The sequence below is a fragment of the Anas platyrhynchos genome, chromosome 7, assembly GCF_047663525.1.
Source record: "Anas platyrhynchos isolate ZD024472 breed Pekin duck chromosome 7, IASCAAS_PekinDuck_T2T, whole genome shotgun sequence".
Taxonomy (NCBI): Eukaryota; Metazoa; Chordata; class Aves; order Anseriformes; family Anatidae; genus Anas; species Anas platyrhynchos.
Window position 1 is genome coordinate 8,237,928 of NC_092593.1, and position 19,280 is coordinate 8,257,207.

Below are 19,280 nucleotides of genomic sequence, written 5' to 3' on the forward strand. Positions count from 1 at the left end.
AGCGCTGCCTATTAACCATGGAAGGAATTTACTTACTTTTAAAAAGAGGATGTGTGGGGTCCAAATCACTTTGGAGAAGTTGCTGAGAAACTCCCAAATCAAAAAAAAAAACAAAACAGAACTGTATGTCTCTAAAACAGGAAGAAAAACTTGTACAGAAGAACGCAAAACTGATCAGGTGATAACTATATATTTTATTTATTATATGTAATGTCTTACACAAATAGTTTAACTCATTAAAATTAGGGTACATCAAGTGAAACCTATTTGTTTTCTACCACCACAGAGGTAATTGGCCAGCTATTTGGACAGCTCAAAGCAGTGTGACAAAATTATCTTCATGCTAATATTTAAATCACGTTGGAAGCGATGGGAAGTACAGTGTTACATGCAAAACTGACTTGAAAGCAGTATTTAGGCTTAAATACAATGAAAGGCATGGAGCCAGGAACTCATTACCAGAGATGACCACAAACAGTGTCTGTTTGTCCCAGCCAGACTTTCAGCATTCAGCATTTCTGGACACAGGTGAAAAAATAGCAGCATCCACAAAACCTATCACACAACATTATCCATGCCAATTTCACGTTTAAAACCCAAACCATTAATGCTGTATCTACCTTGAAAAGGAAAAGAAACAAAAGATCATGGCCATATACAGCTGATACTGTAACAGCTGCATACAAATCCTCCAGCACAGATTACATGATGCTATCCATGACGACTGGTATAAAAACATGAAGCAGAAGTATTTGGTCAAAGAAAAGCTAGTAATGGATTTGCCACTTTGGAGGCCAGACTGAAGACTTGTAGGAACAAGTACAGACAAGATTTATTGGTAAAATGAGAATAAGATACACAAACTGCTATTTGACAAATGCTAGTACAGATGCTGCACTCAAGAGATCCAAATTCTGCAAAGAGGGAAGCATATAGGGAAGCATTGTTCATAGAAGCAAATACTGCATGAAAACAACATATATCTTTTGATCAGAAAAGATTACTTTTCTTAGCTGACTGTGAAATACAAGCGATTTACGTATAGCAGTTGAACAAATTAACTTTCTTCTTAGAACCTGATCGGTGAATTAACTGCTGCATGTTCAGTTATTACACTTAAAAGATGCCAGCTTGTAGGTTTCTCTATTCAATTCCTCTTGCTTTCAATTCTGATCGAACCCGCTTCAGATAATCAGGATCAGGGTAGCCAAAACTAGAAGAAGAAGAAAAGACTTGTTTGGGATACTTGTGCAAAGAAGCACTTGACAGTTTTACAGACCCTTCACATCAAAATCTCTTAAAATACTTTACAAATTTCATGCACACACTTCTCACCCTACCAAGAAGGCAGGCCTTGCAAATCATAGGGCACTCAGATATGCATCTTTCTGAAAAACAGACCAGAAGCGTCTCCAAGTGAGCATTCAAAACACAAATATAACAGCACCTCTGAATTTCAAGTAGCATGTCACTGAAAGGATATACACAGCAAGTGATAAGAAGGGGGCATTCAGCAAAGTGGAGGATAAACCAAAATTAATAATTTTTGCTCTTTTATGATCCTAGTCCAGGAGGGAGTACGTAACTCTAGGCACAGATCTTTAGAGCTTGTTAGAAGACGCCTGACCCTGAGAGGCTTCAACAAGCTTAAAATGAGTGTTCCCAGCTTCCTTCTAAACTCTCAGATAGAGCCTGAGAAGTGAAAGCAAAATACTTTTGTTATCTGTATTACAACATGATTAGAGCTTTGTCAAGCAAGTTTGCATGTTACTACAGAATTAACCAGTATTTAACCAAGATGTTTACTATTGTACACATAAGCTGTGCGTGTTCAGAACAGAAAAAAAAAATAAAAAAAATAAACCCAGCATCCAATTCTATATTCTGAGCTTTGACAACATTATTTTTGTTTATCTAGTTAGAAGCATTTTGCTTCAGTTGCTAGTTTTCTAATCAAGGTGCCCCTGTACACATATTCAAAACACCAAAGCCTCTCACTGATGACTGATTCCTTCAACATTGGTCACCAAGAAAAGGTTAAAGACAGGAGGACTTAAAGGCAGAAAGTGTCATCAAAAAATGGGTTCTTCCTGAGACATGCGTGAGGGGTGCAGGATTGTTTAATCTACTTTATTTCATTCTAGAGACAATTCAATCCTGGGCTTTCATATTACCACGACAACTGCCACATTCAACAGACAGCTGTGCTCCAATGTCTGTTTTCATAGGCAACAGCATTAAAATAACCCAGAAGCATCATATTTTTATTTACAGAGTGATTCTCTTGGGAAGATTCAAAATTTCCTGGGAACACAAGAGAACACCCCGGAGGGTTGTAACTGCCTGCATGACTGAGAATGCATTGGAGGCTGATTTGTAGGTGCAGCAACCCTGACCAGCCAGTGCTGTGCACAAGCCTTGGCCACAGAATTAACTTAGCCAGCTAATTGTAACAGAGGAGCCTGCAGGCAACTCCCCCTTGTTACCAGCAGCTACACCACCTGCGTGTCCTTGCCTTTATCTAGAAGTGCAGCAAGATTTCATGTGAACATTCTTTCTGTTTTAAAGCAGAAGCGCTCAACAGAGTTGCCTTCTTGTAAGAAAATCCTGCAATGGCTTAAAAGACCAAAATGCCATCCCATCTCTGGATGGGGTCTGCGTGGCATGCCATGCCCTGACTAGAGGCCCAGTCAGTGCTGCACAACTCTGAGTTGTGAAATTTGGTGAAATTTGCATCACAATTGTTGAAGTGGACATGGAATGAGGGGTATGGCCTGATGGCAAAACTTCTTGGTCGGTCCCAGCCCTCCCATCACTGCTACCCTCCACTTATTCTTGCAGTCAGTATTTGTTTTACTTGTCGTCTTTCTCGTAGTGTTATTTACAGCAACTGCCTATAAATATATTGAAAACTAACAATTTTCCAAGTAGCACCAAACAGCTTCCTGATATAATCTCTAATTAGGCACATCTTTAAGAAATGACAACTGCATGTGCCTCAAGGGGTGGAAGGTCGTGATCCTGACCAGAAGGCCGTTACAGATTGAGGAATTAGTGATCCATGTACCAGTGCTGCACGTACAGCACAGCCTTCAGTTTCTGTTGTGCCATGCACATCCCTCGGCCACAGGATAACCTCAGCCAGCAAACCATAACAGAGGAGCCTGAGGGCAGCTCCCACGCAGAGCCAGCGATTACACCACCTGCGTGGCCTTGCTTTTATCCAGCAGCGCAGCAAGACGTTCTCAAGAAATGCTGAAGAGAGTTGTTTTCCTCTAAGAAAACCCCGTTATAGCTCAAATGGCTAAAATGGGGAAACCCTTTCTAGAGACAGCCCGCGTGGTGTGCTGTGCCCTGATCAAAAGCCTCCTCGATGCTGCACATCTCAGGGTTTCAAGTATTTAGAGGGGCATGACCTTATCGATACTACTGGCTCTTTCTTTACACCTTTAATTCCAAGTAGAATTTCATATGATCCTTTACAGAGTCTGAGTGCCTTTCTTTCTGCTGTCGTACTGGACCAGCACCTCCTGGTAACAGCTGGTAGCAGAAGAGGCTGAGATCAGGAGCCAGGCCTTAGCTGCTCTCAACAGAGTGCCATCCTGTCCTGTACCACAGATAGTTTCTAATCAGGCAGGCATTAGCTGATTAAGTACCTCACACAACTGACTGGTGAATGAGTGGCCTAAGGGGCAACAGAAAACTAAACTCATCCTTGTTCCAACTGTCAAAATTGTCTCTGTGATGCTTATTGTTGCTGCACGCAGTGCTGCCTGTGCTTTTCCTATCACCAGTTGCACTAGCAGCACTCAAAGGCCACAAAGGTGGTTCAAGTCTGAATTCACAGAACCTTCCACTATCACTTTTTTTTTAGCAACAAGCCAGGTCAGATACATCAGATTTGCCCGTGGCTTGCAGCACAATGAAAAATCTGAAAGCTCTAATGTGGAAAGTGTACAGGGTAGCCAACCTGCCGCATCTGACTAGCATTATAATTACTGAAAGACTACTTACTTTGTAGGTCCACCATATATGGAGGTTTTGTGGTGAATATCGTTCCATGTGATAACACCTTGTAAGCCGGTAGTGCGTGACTGCCCCACTGTGAAAATCAATTTTTGTTGAAAGGCTCTTTTGAGGAGCTGCAGAATTTCTTGCCCTTCCTTATTATTAGGTAAATACGCTGTCCGAAAAACCGCTTTATAAGGTGCCCCTGGGTTCGGATGGTCTTTCTGTTTTGTAGAAAAACAGAACAAAAATGCATCGTGTTACCATAAATTCTTTCGAAGTGTAGAAATCACACATCCCAGCTTTCGCAGTACATTTTATCTCTCTTTGATCCATTCAGAAGGACACAGCATGACTGATTTTAAATGTTTTTTTCTCACTATACAACTTCTTTTATATACATTTCATTCACATTTTCTTTTCGTCACTCATGCATCCATCCCATTGCTATTGTTGTTATTTTTCTCCTCTTTGATTTCCCAAATACTTGTCACCCCACCCCTGACGTCTTCATTCACCCCATTTTCATTCCTAGTCATGACCCCAAACATGGAACATAAGCTGGTTTCTCAGCTGGAAAATTTAGAAGCCAACCTGCTCTTCAGTTTTGTCAATTGTTGTCATTTGCTAAGAGAATGGCTCAGAAAAGCCTCATTAAACATACCAGATTCTACTTACATGTTACCACTCCATAGATTTGTAGCGAATAAATAGAAAAGATGGAGAACTACAGACTTTTACACTCAACATTGGCTTTGCTGGGGGGACAGTGTATTGTATGGACCTTTAAATATACTTACAGTTTGAATCCCGCCTTTCATATCATAGTGAATCACAATAGTACCACAGTTGGGATATCCAGGAAGACATGCAGGAGTAAATTGAAATGACATTTCTCCCTCGGGTTGATTTCCTTGCATGGGCCCATAGACGGTATTACAAACAGGACAAGTTTTCTTGTAAGTCATGGCCTTTGTGATGCAAACTCTGCAAAACGCATGCTTGCACTTTGTCAGTATTACTTTATCATTCATTCCCTCCATGCAAATAGGACATGTACTATCAGTGTCTTCTTCTGTCTTTGCCTTAGCCTCCTCTTTGGAACAAAAACTACTCTTTTGCCTGTCACCGTATTTCTTCTCAGACACTCCTGTAGCTTCTTTGTTGCCAAGTGGTGTCCTGGTTTTAGTTTCTGCAGAGCCTCCAGCATTAAGAAGTTTCATGATGTGCTTTTCAGCAGCGTCGAGATGGTTTGGTAAACCATATAAAATTATTTTGTCTTCCTTCTTCTTAAATTTTACGTGCAGGTCTTCCAATTGTTTTCCATCAAGCATATTTAATCGTTGTTCCTGATACTCTGAAAGTTTACAGCTGATAAGTTTTTCTCTTAACATTGCAAAGGCATTCTGAAATGCATTGATGAAAGCTTCAATAGCATGGGAAAACCTATCAGAAATTTTGGACCTTGGCTTAAATATTATGAGCATCTCCTGGCTGTCTGAACTGTGTTTCTTTTCCATTACAGTATCAAAATTTTCTTTAATGTCCTCAATTTCTTTTTGTAATGCTGTTTCCAACAGATTGAACACAGAAGCATCAACTGCAATTTCGTTCCTGTAAGTATACAATTCACATGGTATATCCACATTCTTTTCAGTTCGGCTGTTCTGCATTTCCTCTTCTAGAAAGTTTTTGGCATTCGAAATTTCTTTTTTTGGACCACGGAGGAGTAGTTGATTCTCTTCCTGTTTGGCAAGAAGATTACTGAACCTATTATTTAATTTCATTATTGTCTCATTTAACTGGTAACCGTTCGTTAGGGAAATTTTTTCCTGTTGCACATCTTTGATATTTTTCTGAAAAGCACTGGTAAAAAAATCCTTAGCTTTTTGCATTGATGCAGAACTTTTAGAACTTTTATTAGAATTGAAGCATACTGATGTGTACCCATTGTTACAATCTTTATTTCTTAAATGCACCCCAAAACATTCATTCAGTTCCTTAATTTGATCTTTGCAGGTATGACAGAAATATTCATAGAGAGCTGATGGAACTGTAAAATCATCGCTTTCTTCATTTTTCAGACCATTCCCATCTTCTAAACCATTCTTACTCCCAGTATGTGAAAAATCATGGTGTTGGTCGTAGCCTGCAAGGATATCTTTAAAGTAATGATAAGCTTTTTCAATATCTGTGTAGTCTCCTGTTAATTTCTCATAGCCGTCAACATCAGGATTTCCTTCTCTTTTTAGGTTTGGACATATAAGAGCAATTTTCTCCCTTTGCTGTTTAGTGAACATACTGGTATTCAATATCGCAGATACTGTAAGAAAAATCTAAAGAGAAGACAACAAGACATTATTTTTTTTTTCCCTAAGGTTCTCAACTTGGTGCTTCTATAGTTTGAGTAATGAAAACCTTGACACAATTCTGTAGGGCCAGATTAACATAGAGAAATTTGCACAGTGTTTCTTTTATGCCATGTATACAAACACTACATCAGAGTAAAGCAATCTCCTTCTAAATCAGCAGCAAAACTGAAGTTTGTTAATGTCATCAGTTTTACGGGAACAAAGAACAAGGAACTTTGCTACTTAGCGTGATAGGCTACACATTTCAACAGCACAGACATTACATTGTTCTTTTTTATTACATTAGACTTCCCAGTCATTTTCACTCCTTAAAAAAAAAAAAAAAACAAAAAACAAAAAACAACAGAAGAAATGATTCTATGATTCAGTAACTCAGGGTTAAGGCATCATGTAAGTTATAGACAGGCCATACAGTTTACACCATGGCCCTAAAGCACAGTTGACCTTTACCATATGACTTTTAGTTCAAATGTTAGAAACATTCATTGCGCTATGCCCCATCAGAGCAAATTTTTGTAAGACTGAGGTATGGGATGGAAGTAATTAGAGCTGTTTGAGGGAAGCAAACCATGCTGAAGTAGTGTTGGAGGTCTGTGTACCAGGAAGAGATCCAAACCTCATGCAATTCTTCCACCTTTTGGCAACAGTCCTTGGTGCATACTACCCCCTGAAACCCACCAGGGCACCGCTTATGGAGCAGCAGTGCCAAAACCATCAAAAGCTGTTCCCTACCCCAGTTTTATTGACTAAGGCAGCAGGATTAACATCTGTGTGGTATGAAACACTGCAGTGTGACAGGAAGCAGCGCTGTTTGGCCTTTCCCAAAGGACTCACGGGACCACAAGCAGGGCAGGCTGTGATGCTGCTTTATACCCCTCTTCCTAGCCTACCTTTTTGGTCACGGTTTCAGCTGCGGTGTCTCGCTGTCCTTCAGCAGCCTGCTTTTCCCTGGACCCCCGAGGCAGTGGGGAGATGTGGTATGGCTGGGAGCAGCTGGCGGCGGCTTGCGACGTCGACTGGTCCCCACTCAAGCCCCCTTTCTCGGGCTGGATGCTGACCTTCAGGCACTTGGCACCCATTTCCAAGACATGGTCAGTGCGGGACTCCACATTCTTCTTATCTGCGGGCAGAGGGACATTTGGGCCATGAACCCCATGCAGCCACAGCCACCCCTCACCCACCCGCCCCACCACAGCGGGCACAAGATGGTGCCCGGGGGCGGCCATTTCACGCCCCCCACCCCTACCTTGCTCCTGGTGGAAGTACACCAGGTAGGTGCCGGGCTCGGGGCCCGCCTGCAGCTCACACTCGCCTCCCCCTGAGCGCTTCCCTGACTGGAAGTAGCTCTGGAGCTTCAGCTTCGCCTTCTCGCTGTCATCAGGCGCTGGGCTCAGCTTCACCAGCAGCGGCGCCGCCATGGTGCCCGCCGCTGGCTTTCGCTTTCGCTTCCTGCTCCGCCGCTCGGGGCCGTCCTTCCCCCAGCTCTGAGGTGCTGAGGAGCCGCCGCCTGTGGGGCTGGGACTGGAGCTGAGGGAGAGGCTCTGGGGCACAGCCGGAACAGCCGTGGCGTGAGGTAAAAGCTTGGGGCAGCAGCCGCCTCCTGGCCGCCTTCTCCCGTCCTGGGTCTAAAGGGTGGCCGGCAGCAGCCCCGGCCCCGTTTCCAGCACCAGGAGCCTGAGGAGAGCTTCCCTGGCGGGGTCACCAAGTGAGTGCTGGGCGAGTGCCGCTGTCCTCTGGGCTCGGGATGAGCTGGAGTTGGCCTTTCATCGCCCACTGCTCTCGGTTAGTGCTAGGCGAAGGTGTGGATGCTTCAGCTGCAGCGGGCCGCTCGTTGTAAGTTCATCCCTTGTAAGTTCCTCTCTGAGTGGCGTTTTAGGTGTTAGGAGGCTTCCTACGTATTTTTTATAAAGCTGGGGGTGCTGGTTTGGCTTGAAACAGAACCGTTTCTGCAAGAACCCAGCGCATTCAGTAGTAACGTGTGCTTTCTCTTTCCTGTTTTCCTGATAAAGTCATCAGTTGCCGACCCCAGAAGACTCTCGGAGCTCAGGTAAGCCTTGCGCTTCGCTGTCTGGAAAGCAAATTCCTGCATTTCGTTTGCAAACTGCAGCTACAACCAGCAAGCTGGAAAACTTTGGCATGGGACAGCTAAAAACAACCCTAAATGTATAAGTAGGTCGTAGCTGTGAGTCAACGTTACTGTTCGTTACTTCAGCAGGATTTGCTTGCATCTCTTTTATCAAGCAGAGCTCAGAAGTGCCTTGATGAATTGGTGTGCATGCTGTTAGACTCTTTTTATAAGTAGCATACTCCAATGAAAGTTTAATTAAACTCATACAAATTGATTTACATTAATTAAAATTGCTGCTGCATGTAGTTCTGTTTACACCTGCAATCAGGAGACTATATAGCCCTAGGAACAACATAAACACTTACCTACTCTGTTACATTAATTTGTTTCCTAAAAAAAAGTGGTTTTAAAAGCCCTTCTGAATTCCTAAGGTCCTTCCAAAGAGAGAACTCGCTCTCAGGATGTAAGTGCAGACCGCTTGATGACAGAATGAATGGGCTGACAAGCCTTCCTCTGGCAGCGTGGCTGTGGGTCAGACTCTGCAAGGGCCTGAGGTGCTGTACAGACCCTTGGACATTATTGGAAATCACTAACAAAATGCCACGAACGCCCTGAAGATGGCAGAGAAGGGCCAGCCTTCAAAACAAGCTCAGAGGGGAGAAGTGTTTTCTGCTTGTGCAGGCGTTACCATTACTGGTAATCCCTCCACTGAGAGGACTCAGGGGGATGAACAAAAAAGCAAAACTACTCCCAGGAAAGTAAAGGAGTTAGTGCCCAACTGGAGTTTACATAATAGTTTTCTCCATAGCATATTAATGCAGTCCCTCCCGTAAGACAATTTTCACACAAAGCCTTGATTTCTTTGCTTAGTTGTGCTTATTCAGCCTCTGAAAAAGGGAGAGAAAAGATCAGACTATAACAAAAATATTAGTAAGCAGTGAGACTAAAATGAAATTCAGAGCTCTAAAACAAACACACACATTATATATATGTGTATATATTATATATATAATATGTATTATATATATGTGTGTGTGTGTATATATATAAAAGTTTTTTCAGTGGTTTCTTGGATTTCACTTTATATTATTCTGTATCCTAGAGCCAAGAATGGACAAGGACAGCTTGATGATCCCAATCAACAAAGATGCTTATGAAGTTCTTAAGAAAAGAGAGCAGTGTCTAAGGAATCTCATTGACAAAAAGTTTGCTTGTACATTCACCTTTGGAAGTGTAAAATCCACTGCTGAAGTGTACAGAACAATACTAAAGCAGGGAATTCAGATATTGGTTTGTAAAGATGATCTTACAAAACACAAAGCTGATGCTTTGGTGAATGCAGCCAATGAATACCTAGCACATGATGGAGGCCTTGCTTTAGCTCTTGCAAGTGCTGGAGGGCCAGAAATAAAAGAGCAAAGCAGTATTTATATTAATAAATACGGAAAACTCGCAACTGGCAATATAGCAGTGACAGGTGGAGGGAAGCTTCCATGTAAGAAAATTATTCATGCAGTTGGCCCAAGGTGGTACATGCTTGAAAAGACAGAATGTTGTGTCCTGCTTGAGGAAGCTATTGTGAATGTCCTGAAATACGCTAATGCTCCAGAAAATGGTATAAAGTCTGTGGCTATCCCAGCAGTGAGTTCAGGTATTTTTGGCTTCCCACTCAATTTGTGTGCTCAAGTGATTGTAATGGCTATAAAGGGATTTTTTGAGAGGAACCCACCAGGAAGTCTCAAGGAAGTCCGTCTGGTGAATATCTGTGACAAAACAGTAGCAGAAATGAAAAAGGCCTGTGAAAAGTTTCTGGGTGATAGCAATTCGCTTCAGGAAACTGCTCCAGCTTCACCAAGCGATCCTGTATCTGTCATAGTTGGAAACTGGCGCTTGCGTATCTTAAAAGGACACATTGAAGAGCAAGAGGTAAGTCCATCCTGCAGTATATTGAATGTGGGGTTGCCTCTGAGTCCCTACAGGCTTTGGGGGCCAAGAGTACAGAACACGTTTTACTGGTCCATGAAATTGCCATCTCATCTTGATGAAAATTTATGAAAGATAAATAAGCTATATCTGCAAGGAACTAGATTTTTAAATGGGTTAGAAAGCTTTTTTTTTTTTTTGTATACATGCTACTGTGGGATAATAGTAAGTAACTAAATATTGGATGATAATATAATAAGTAATAAATAATAATATATCCATATGTTTTCTCTTTCTATTGTAATATCATAGGAGTTCACATTTTATCATGCGTTTTCTAGAAGTCTACGCTTTGCCTTGGTTTTTTTTCCTATAATTTATGTTGTCATAGCTGTCAGCTGAAAATAACTTAAACAGTTGGTGTGAACCTTACCTTTCAATGGTGCATCATTTAATGATTAATTGATCAATTAAATGATTAAAATCATTAAAACTTCTGAATAAAAATATATACCTTTACTGCCACTAGTAGGTGTATACTTTGATGTATTCCAGCACTGTGCTTAGCAGTAGTGAGAGAAACTATCAAAAAGCTGATCTGCTGCAGCTGGGATTTCTTAAAGGAACTGTTCCTGGAAAGAATGCTCACTGTTGTAGCAAAACTTGCAAGTATAAAACTTAAGGTATACTGAAACTTTGAACTCTTTTCTTGCAGACTGGAGCCATTGTTAGCTCCGTGTCTTCAGACAGCATGCTTTACTCTCCATTTTCATCGCCAATGATGCAAAAAGCGGGTCCAGCTCTTCAAGAGGAAATTCTGTCTCAGCTTAGGCATTCTACTTCTTACAAGGAGCTCATAATAACAAAAGGGTATAACCTACCCTGCAAGCATGTACTGCACGTTGTGTGGCAACAATACAAACACGTGGTGTTACAGTGTGAGGTGATGATCAGTTAAACTGGGTTTTAATTGAAGATTTTCATGTTGAGTGATGCGAGGACTAAAACACTTCTTTTTCCTGCAGCAATTAAAAGAAGCAGTTACCAAATGCTTGTGTTGCATTCAGAATCTGAAATCCCCCTCAGTTTCTTTTCCGGCAAAGGGGATTTGGTCAGCAATGCTATCGGAGGAAACAGTGGCGGAGATCATGATTGAAGAGGTTTCAAATTTTGCCAGGAAATTCCCCGATATGTTAGATGTGCAGTTTGTCCTTTGCCCAGATGACAGTGCTTCCTATCAGGTAATAAATTTGTTAACTGCCCAACTGTTAAATTTGGTGACCCCAAAACAACTGTAAAAAATACTTCAATAGATGACTACAAGTTAAAATAATTTGAATTCCATACTACTTACAGTATTCGTGAGTGGCAGTTTCCCTATCAAACTATTTGTCGTTCATCAACAGGTATTAATCTTTACAAATCTTTATTTTTTTCTTCACTAATCCAAAAGTCTTCACCCTGTGATCTGATAGCAATTTACCAGATGCCAAATCCACTGCCTAGCAGAGCAGTTCCTCTGGGGCTTTCCAAGTGAGATCAGGAAGGGTAAAGGTAGGGAGATAGTTTTAAAACTTAGTAAAGATTCATCAACAGTAAATTGCAAGTAGTGGACACCTTCATCTGCTGAATTTCACATGTGCCATAGCCACAAGGTATTGGGAAAGGTGCCATTTGATGTGTAAGGTGTCTTACCTTAGGAGACTTAGAAGAGCAGAAATGCATTTGATAGCCAGGAGTAAAATTTTGGCAAAAGCTGATAAATACGAACTGTTAACGTGCTATCAGAATTTGTTGTGTAATTAGAACTGTAAACTGCTTACCAAACAGAGTTTTGAAGAGACTAATAGCATGTTCGATAACAGAGCTTACAAACTGCTCCTAATCTTTTCTCTTTCAAGGCTTTCCAGAGAAAACTTAATTCGGTAGAAAGAAAAAAGCAAGAAAAGCAGTGTAACTATGGAAGCAGTCATCCAAGTAAGTCATGAACAGAAAGGGTGTTGCGAGAGAATGAGCGGTCCTGGTTTGAGGATCTGAAATCACTTTTCTTTAAACTTCACTTTGTGTATGTATCATGGGCAAACGCAAAAAGGCAGGAGAACTTTGCATGTTGATAGTTCTAGTGTTTGGTAAACACTAAAAAGGGTGTAATGATCAAGGGAGAAGGTTACATTTACTCTGAAACTGTATTTTGTAAAAGTTATGTGAAGACTTACTAGATTAATAATTTAGTCTGCTTTTTACTATTATTAGGTTACTAAACTTGGCACTTGTAGTTCCTTTGTAAACTCCTCAAACTGCAGTGTTTTGTCTTCTGAAGTTAGATTCAAGATGGGAGATAATTATGTCCAAAATGATGTTTCCTTAGATTTGAAGTTTCTTTAAATTTGAAGAACCTATCTGTGATAGTTACATATTTTCTTCAAAGTAGTCATTTTTCATCACAATTTCCACCATGCCAGGAACCAGTGCGTATCATAAAAATTGAAGGAGGACTGTTTCAAATTCATTTACCAAGCTAGACACAAATTTGTAGATTGCTTCCATCAGCCTGCTCCTCAAGCTTCATCTCTAAGCGATGACTGCCGCTCCTTCCTGCTCTGACAGATGCTTTCAGATACCTGTGGGCAGGCTCCATTCAGTGTCTCCTCTCCGTGTTTGCAGGGATTCATGTAGAGGATGTGAATGTATCTGATGTGGATACCTCAAAGTAGAGATTGTCAGGTCTGCTGAGTCTGACTGTGTTTCATGGATTTGCTTGGGATCTGTTTGTTACACATACTCATATTTGTTTTTAGTTATTTTGAGAGCAAACATAGCCAAAATGGTATTGCTAAGACAGCTCTAAATGGAAGGTTTTCTATGCCTTTTTACCAGTCTCCTTCTTATGGGGTTTTAGCATTGGAAACCGTTTGTTTCTACAGATTTTTTTTCCAGATATTTACTTCTGGCTAAATTTAAAAAGAAATGCAATAAAATTGAGGCTGGCACTTGTTGACTACATTTTAGGCTGCACGTATAACTGTATTCCACACCTTCATCGCGTTAAGCAAATGTGATAAGATTTAGTGCCAAGAAGCTCGTCCTTTGTGTTACTGCTGCTGGGTTCCATCGTAGTTTAACTTTTGGCTGGGACCTTGCTGGGAAGGCAGGGGAGTTGAGGATTACACATGATGGAGCTTATGGCTATATTTTCAGTTCAGGGGAGTGGAGTTGTTTCCCTAGGCTTGGAAATAGCTATATATGTTCAGGGTACAAGTCACCAATGTGCCAAGCCTATGCAGAGAAGCCTTGAATAATAACTAAAGTGATTATACCCACTGTAGGAAAAGTTTGAAAACATGCTGTCACTTGCAACGTAACCATGTAGGATATGCATGAATAAAATATATAATGGCACTGATTTAATTCCTGCTTAGAAAAAAAAATCTGAAACGTACCAGGTAACTTTGTTTTCCAGAGCAAAATTTCAGAAGGATATGTTGTCGTTGTTACTTTTGACATTACTTGGCCGTTTCACTTACAAGATTTGCCATTTTGACATTGATAGGAACGAAACTAGATGCGCCCATAGAAAATGTGCAGACAACGAAAAATGACAGCCAGTGCTAAACTTACTGGAAATCCTTTAGAGGAAGACACAATAAATCTACTTTTTTTTTTTTTTTCTTCCGGTAGAACCTCTGGTATCTAATATTTTTTTTGAAGTGTATCAGAGTAGTAGAATGTTTTTTGCACTGAATGTCTTGGATTATGTATGGGAATTGTGTAACAGTACTAGAAAGTTCCTCACTCTTCCAATGCACTTACATAAGCAATTTGTGTTCCAGGTTCAGAGTCAGACAGTCAAAGCATGACGAAGACTCCCAATAACAAACTGGCTATTGAACTTAAGGGGAGCACACACATTGCACTGAAAGCAGCAGAATCGTGGGTCCAACGCATAATAAAAGCTCAGGAGAGTCCCAGTGCTTGTATTGAAAACAACTTCATCTTTAGCCTTGGTAAAGAGGAGTTTGCAGAACTATCTCGAGAGCAGCATTCTGGTGTACGTGTATTAGAAAAAGTGAGAGGTGGGAAAGCAAGCCTGGAATTTCATGGCCCCCCTGATGCTGTCATTGATGCAGTGCTTACAGCTGAGAAATTGCTGCTTCGTGTGCAAGATAAGACTACAGCCAAACAAGAGGAGCTACTGCAGCTAATAGGTGCGTAAAGTAAATTAGTGATTAAGTAAATAAGCACATAAATAGGGTCAAGTATGAAGCACCTGGGTATTGCTGAGATGTGCATTCAGTGCACACATAGACTGAGCATTGCTTTAATTACTGGTATTTCTGTACTGCTATCGTACAAGCCCTTGAAAGACCATTTGTTAGCTTATTGCCTTCAGTCACTTGCTTGGCAGTGTTCCCAGCAGGGCACCGTTTATCCAGGGGCTGACCATTGCTGCACAGCCAGCCGTCAAGCTGGCTTCCTTCAGAACAGCTTAACTTTAAAGCCTGACCACGGGAGACTTACAAAATTCACACTTAATTAACACGTACTTTTTGCTGAGCTCTTTGCTAGCTACAGCTGTACCACTGGGCTGCATCCTTGACTTCCATTAACAGTCGACAGAATTAGTGGAATTACAAAATGCTACCGAGTGATCCATTGTTCCTTGTGTTTGTATGGTAATTTAATAGAGACACCACTGTATGAAAGTTTGGCTGTAGAGAGATGTAATGGAAAAGATACATTATTTTATTTTGATTCTCTTTTTCTGTTTCTTTTTTTCTAATAAACACAGCAGTAATATGAATATATATATAATTTCCTCTCGATATTAGCCTCTGGCATTACTTTGGAGACTATCCAACATTCTTTGTTCTTAACTAAACTACCAAAATAATGCATTGGATCCTTCTTCCTTTCCTTTGCTTCAGATATTACGATATATACAAATTTTACTTCCTTATTTGTTTCCAGGCCAACCAAAAGCAGATCAGCTTTCAGAAGGACCCCTTCACAAGACAAATGATGCTAAACGCTTCCAGATTTCACAGGTAGAATCGCACCTTCAGGAGTTTAGGGACAGACAGAAACAATTTGAAAAGGCTGGGCTTCACGTTCATAAGGTAAAGAGGGTATTCATGGCAAAATTAAATCTGAACTGATATATTTGAAGTAACTTCTTTTATATGTGCTTTAAAAACTTGAACTATTTTAATATATTGCCTTTAAAATTAAGATCATCTTGTCCTAATCCTTAAAATAGATGTTGTTTTATTCCCTATAAAAAAATACTTTGAACATACTGCAAATAATCACTGAAAAAAGGTGTGGTTAAGTTTTGAGAAGTCCTTCTAGCTGTTCTGTATGTTCTGTCTCATCTTTCATGCTTCAGATGTTCCTCAAAAGGACTGTAGAGATATATGAGATTGGAATGTTACATAAGTACAGTATTCCAGGACACCTTAATGCACTATCTCTGTTTTCTTCCTGTGATCTTGACCTCCAAAATCAGCAATTGAATTTGTCAGAGTTATGATTCAGTGAGTAGTGTGCTGAAATTGGGATCTTGCTTGGTTATCACTGCTTTACTTAATGGAAGGAGCATGAGGTTGTGCAACACTGGGAAATAGGTAAATTTGTGAAGAGATGTCTAATGATAACAGCAGGTAACTGGAAAGCAGACTGCCACAAGCCTAACTGCCTTTCACATGAGGAAAATATTCAGCATTGAAATCATAGCAACCTTCCTGGAGTTCTTTGTGGTGCTCCTCATGCTGCATGCATGCAGCTGTGCATTCAAGACACAAGCTAACAGAAAGGCTGTCTTAACAATGGAACTATTTCCCTGAGAGTCCAATTTACATTAGCTAAAATGTAAAAATTAGCTGTAAATTAGCTGTAAAGTTCTGATCACTGAGAGCTGAGGTTCTCTGTGTCTGCCAGGACACTTCCAGTTGCCTACAAGATTAGGCTGTAAGCACCCACAAAGCTTATTCTCACGTATGGTTGATACTCAGTCTGCTCAGCACAATGTAACTGCAGGAAATCGGTACAGTAAGATACGTTCCTGCTGATTTCAGTGAGAGGCATTGGATAACAGCATGGCTCCTACGTGGTCAATGCATGTAACTTAAATCTAAAGTTCTTACATTGAAGAACATAGCCTGAACAAGAGCTCTTGTGCATGTCATGGATACTGCTCTGTTTGCTTACGCTAGACTTATGTTACAGATTGAAAAAATCCGCAATCCTCTCCTGTCTGCTGCCTTCCAACAAATGAAAAAAAATATAGAAGAAAAAGGAGGTTCCTCCAACGTATCCCACAAGTTGTACCAACGTGTTCCTGCAGAGTTCTGTACCTCGGTATGCCAGACAGGATTTCATAGAATGTATTCGCCACCAACAGGTAACATAACTTGTACCTTTGATCAAAATGAACAGTGACTTGCTGTTGAATTTGGATTGAAATCAGAAAGAATGGTGCTGTCTTACACAAGAAGTGCTTCTTACCAGGCTCTTATGAGATTATTTTTTTATACACACAACCAAGATTTTAGTGTTTTCCCTTCCTAATACTGTAGTCAGTAAAGTCTCTGGGAGGATAAACCTGGATTCTTGTCTAGCCCAGCTGCTGCTGACAGAATTGTTAATTTACATGTAACACCATGTCCAAGTTTTGTTTTGTTGTATCACTCTGTAAAGGTCCAAGTCCATGTTGACTTGCTGCAAACAGGCAGTTACCAGCTCGATGCTTTAAAACCCATTCAAAAGTATCACAGAATTGAGGCTGGGAGGTACTGCTGAAGGCCTCGTCTGATGCCCTGCCCAAGGCAGGTGCGATCGGAGGAAGCAGTGACTGAGTGGAGTACCAGGCAAACTAGAGCAGAGGACACTTAGGAAGAAAGTAGGTAAAAACACTCAACCAGAAAGCTTGTCACAGTTTGTATGAAATGGTCTAATAGATGGTGTTCAAGATGACTTCAGAAACAGAAAGAGTAAGCTTTTAGTGCCTCGCCCTGCAATAGATGAAGGGCAGTAGCATGTGATATGTTGCTTGTCAAATGCAGAACTGGAATTTCAGGCAATAAACTAACTAAATAAATGTGTATTTGCTTTTCCCTGTCTATGCAACAAAAATAGCACATAGTCACAGTTTCGAAGTAATAAATATGAAGGTCTCATTTATTTCTCTGCATTTTTTCACAACAACATAGTAGCATTTTTATGCAGTACTCCCCATATAAATCCCAAAGCTTTTTTGCAGCTTACATTATTAAAGTCTTACCTTCTTTGGTGCATATCTGAATCCCACTACATGGTGACATAAGTTTTGATACAAATACATTATCCCTTCATGTTTCTATTACCGGCTTACCAGTTAAATCAGAATAGTCATCACTGGAGTAATAGTAAATCAGAATGGCCACCAGCTGTCATTGCTTGTAATTTCAATGGGAATTCAGCGCTAGCCTCAAAAGTCACTTAATATAAATTTACTTCCAAGAGGCTGACATACTGAGCAAAAACATTAAATGTAATATTGAATAAAAAAGCAGTCTTTTAGCACTACTGCCCCAAAAGAACCTATTTTTAATGACCTTTTTCTCAAAATATTTTTCTTTTCCAGATCAAAGATACGGAGCTGGCATTTACTTTAAAAGGAACCCAAAAAGCCTAATTGAGGATGGAGGGGATTGGGAAAACGACTCAAAAATGTATGTGTTTGAGGCTGATGTGTTAACAGGCTTATACACTGGAGGCAGGCAGTCTTATATTATCCCACCAGCAGTGGAGGGAGATGCCACTAAGATGTATGACAGCTTAGTAGATGATGAAAGCAATCCTGGCATCTTTGTCATTTGCAACAGTGTTCAGGCCCTTCCACATTACTTGTTGACTTGCTCCCAAATGAAGTAGAGGCACGTGGACCCCTGCAGAAACCAGCAGCATCCTGAGTAAGCATTAGGCAGAATGCTAGCTATGGTGAAGTACCCCTTAGAACAAAGTCTGCTACTTAGACCTCAAGAGGGTGCCCTTCCTAGTAATGCCTTGTGACCAAAGAACCTCTTGACAGCTCTGAACTATCTATGAGGACAAGTAAGCTGGTACCTTAAGGAGATCAGAACAATCTGAGTTCATCTGTGTATGAAAATAGAATGGAAAGCATCATAAAATAGTTCAACATTTATCTTAATATTCTTAGCACGTGACTACACATGACATGTTTGCATAAGTTGTCTTTTTTTCTACTATACTTTATTAATCTAAGATATTTCATGTAATAGTGAAACCCAAAGCACTGAGGTTGATTTGATTCTTAAATCTTCTTTTGACTGAAATGGACAATGTATCAGGTGAATGCTGTTTTCCACATAGGGCTGTACTGTTACATACACACTTAGACAAACATGAAGCAACGCTTCAGGATTTCTAACAGTAGTTGCTATTACAGTTTTGGTTAAGAAATTCCAATCATTGTAGATTCTTGTATTCAAAATAAAAATTATGAATGATACTATCAGCTAATACTTTTTTTTCCTTATGGTACAGATTTCTCAGTGGCATTCAATCTCTTTGCAAGGCTACAATGAAAGTAGAGAACTGGTTCAAGTTACAGTTGGAATTGCTCTTTAATAATCTGCCTTTACCGGTATCTTTTAGAGATTACAGTGTCAACATTGTAGCTAGCCATGTCCATACTGCTGCTGCGGTGACCTGAAGACAGTAAGTGGTAAAACCTAAGAACTATGAGACTCATTTCAATTTAAAAACGGATTTTGTCCAGCTCTCAGGTACTCTAAAACCTTCTGTAGTAAAGCCTGAAATTGTTTTAAACCATCCTGATATCAGACAAATCCATTATCCAAAAGTAAAAGCTACTAGCAGGTTTGTACAATCCAAAGCATTTAGAACCA

General features: G+C 40.5%; 2 protein-coding genes across 7 annotated transcripts; one reads left to right on the forward strand and one right to left on the reverse strand.

The window, feature by feature from the left end:
* Positions 1–174: 174 nt before the first annotated feature.
* On the reverse strand, positions 175–7,798 carry DTX3L (deltex E3 ubiquitin ligase 3L). The gene is made up of 5 exons (XM_027462226.3): positions 7,627–7,798; positions 7,271–7,500; positions 4,809–6,344; positions 4,015–4,232; positions 175–1,213 (listed from the first exon to the last, which is right to left on the reverse strand). The coding sequence occupies exons 1-5, from the start codon at positions 7,796–7,798 to the stop codon at positions 1,144–1,146; spliced, it is 2,226 nt and encodes a 741-aa protein (XP_027318027.3). The 3' UTR covers positions 175–1,143.
* Positions 7,799–7,812: 14 nt separating this feature from the next.
* On the forward strand, positions 7,813–18,880 carry PARP9 (poly(ADP-ribose) polymerase family member 9). Of its 6 annotated transcripts, none has more exons than XM_038181930.2 (10): positions 7,813–7,953; positions 8,390–8,427; positions 9,551–10,374; positions 11,087–11,314; positions 11,397–11,612; positions 12,273–12,348; positions 14,202–14,576; positions 15,340–15,488; positions 16,597–16,771; positions 17,993–18,880. In XM_038181930.2, the coding sequence occupies exons 3-10, from the start codon at positions 9,559–9,561 to the stop codon at positions 18,280–18,282; spliced, it is 2,325 nt and encodes a 774-aa protein (XP_038037858.2). In that variant the 5' UTR covers positions 7,813–7,953; positions 8,390–8,427; positions 9,551–9,558; the 3' UTR covers positions 18,283–18,880. The 6 variants fall into 6 exon arrangements, with proteins under 6 accessions (XP_038037858.2, XP_038037856.2, XP_027318015.3 ...); XM_038181928.2 differs by having other exon boundaries at positions 7,946–8,085; XM_027462214.3 differs by lacking the exon at positions 7,813–7,953 and adding an exon at positions 8,079–8,213.
* The last annotated feature ends 400 nt before the right edge of the window (positions 18,881–19,280 follow it).